The 1968-nt window shown below is 42.8% G+C and overlaps 1 protein-coding gene across 1 annotated transcript; it reads right to left on the bottom strand.

Annotated features, from left to right (window-relative positions):
• Positions 1–1259: 1259 nt before the first annotated feature.
• LOC141632492 (uncharacterized) lies at positions 1260–1679 on the bottom strand. Its single transcript, XM_074445039.1, has one exon. It carries the CDS (start codon positions 1677–1679, stop codon positions 1260–1262), a length of 420 nt encoding a protein of 139 aa, XP_074301140.1.
• Positions 1680–1968: the final 289 nt, after the last annotated feature.

Here is a 1968-nt window from a genome sequence, read left to right on the forward strand (position 1 = left end):
CAGCGAGTTCTTCTTCAAAATGTGTTGGAATTGGCTTGGGTGTGTTCCCTGGGCCGGCTATCGGCCTGCCGGCAGAGAACACCTCTTGCTGAGTTTCTAACTTCAATTCTTCACCTTGATGATGCGTGTGCCGGCGGACCGGCTGCCGGTGTGCCAACCGGCAGAGAGAACTTGTTCCTTTTCTTTCTTCAAATCTCTCCTAATTTGTCTAAGATATGGAAGGGGGTTGCCTGCCGGTGGGCCGGCTGCCGGCCTGCCAGCAGAGAACTCCTCTTCTGTATTTCAACTTTCTTCTCACCGGGTTGTGTTCCCTGCCGGTGGACCGGCTGCCGGTCTGCCGGCAGAGAACACTGCTTCAATATCTCTACCTTCTTTTCCTCATGCTTAGTCATCGAACCGCCTCACTTGCGGGTATCGGGCACAAAATGCAAGGTAAGGCGTACAAAACCGACTCTATAGGAGTCGGAATACATGAAAGAAGAAGGGAAATTTGGTGCAAATAAATCATATATCAGCTTGCCGAATCGAATTACATCACGTATAGGTGACACCTTCAAAATAACTTTGTCACCTACCTGAAACTCAATATCCCGACGATATAAATCTGCATAGCTATTTTGTCACTCCTACCCTGCTGTCATCATTTGTCGAATCAAGTGAACTTGTTCAATCATGTCTTGTAGCATTTGCGGTCCCAAAACCACAGCTTCTGAGCTATCATCCCAACACACTGGACTCCTACACTTCCTCCCATATAAGGCCTTGAAAGGTGCCATCCCAATACTCGTATGATAGCTGTTATTGTAAAAAAACTCAATTAGATCAAGTTGATCTTTCCAACTACCACCGAATTCCATCACACAGGCTCGCACCATATCCTCCAAAGTCTTAATAGTCCTCTCCGTTTGCCAATCTGTCGCAGGATGAAATGCCGTGCTCATCTTTAAAGTAGTCCCCATCAATTCTTGCAGTTCTTGCCAAAACGGAGAAATAAACCTAGCATCCCAGTTCGACACAATGTCTTTTGGTACCCCATGTAGCTTCACCGCATTCATCCTATAAGTTGTTGCCAACTCGATCTTATTCCAAGTATCCTTCATTGGAATCAAGTGGGTTGATTTAGTCAACCGATCAATGATCACTCAAATCATGTTGTTAACTCGTTGTGTCCTTGGTAAGCCCACAATGAAGTCCATAAATATTGACTCTCACTTCTATTCTGGTGCCTCAAGTGACTGAATCTTACCTTGCGGCCTTCGTTATTCCCCCTTGACTCTCTGGTAAGTCAAACACCGAGCAACAAAATCTGCTACATTTTTCTTCATCCCCGGCCACCAAAAGATTTTCTTCAAATCTTTATATAACTTGTCACCTTCTGAATGCGCCGAATAAGTAGTGAAATGAGCCTCAGCCATGATCATCTTTTTCAGCTCGTCATTTTTTGGCACACACCATCTATTATCAAACCGAACAGTCTCATCCGCGTGGATCGAAAATCTCGAAGTAGTACCCTTTTCCACCTCTCCCTTCCACTCTTGGATTTTAAGATCAAGCAACTGTTTCCTCCTAATCTCATCATAAAGTTCAGGCTCCATAGTTAAGTCACCAATAGCATCGCCCTTCTGGATCATGTGTATTCCCCTCCTTTCTACCTCATCTTTCAACCTCATCAAAGACATAGTTGTTAGAATCCATTAATCTCATTAATTTACATGTTCATATATGAATAGATTTAGTTAGTCATAAAATAAATATTATATCTTATGCATGCAAACTAAAACAAGACAAAAGAAGAAATCGTCAATCTTACATTGAGGTTTCGGATTTTGGGCACCAACAAGATCTCCTACTTGTTAGTTCTTGAGCTTTCCAACAATGGATAAACAAGATTCCAGAGTAGAATCTCTCCTCAAGGATTTATATCAAGGAACCAATCTTAATGCTAATACCAATTTTGTTACTAGAAAT

This window comes from Silene latifolia, chromosome Y (assembly GCF_048544455.1).
Source record: "Silene latifolia isolate original U9 population chromosome Y, ASM4854445v1, whole genome shotgun sequence".
Lineage (NCBI taxonomy): Eukaryota > Viridiplantae > Streptophyta > Magnoliopsida > Caryophyllales > Caryophyllaceae > Silene > Silene latifolia.

What these genes read in the sequence shown, in the direction of transcription:
- LOC141632492 (XM_074445039.1), bottom strand. Translation starts at nt 1,679, where the DNA reads ATGTCTTTGATGAGGTTGAAAGATGAGGTAGAAAGGAGGGGAATACAC.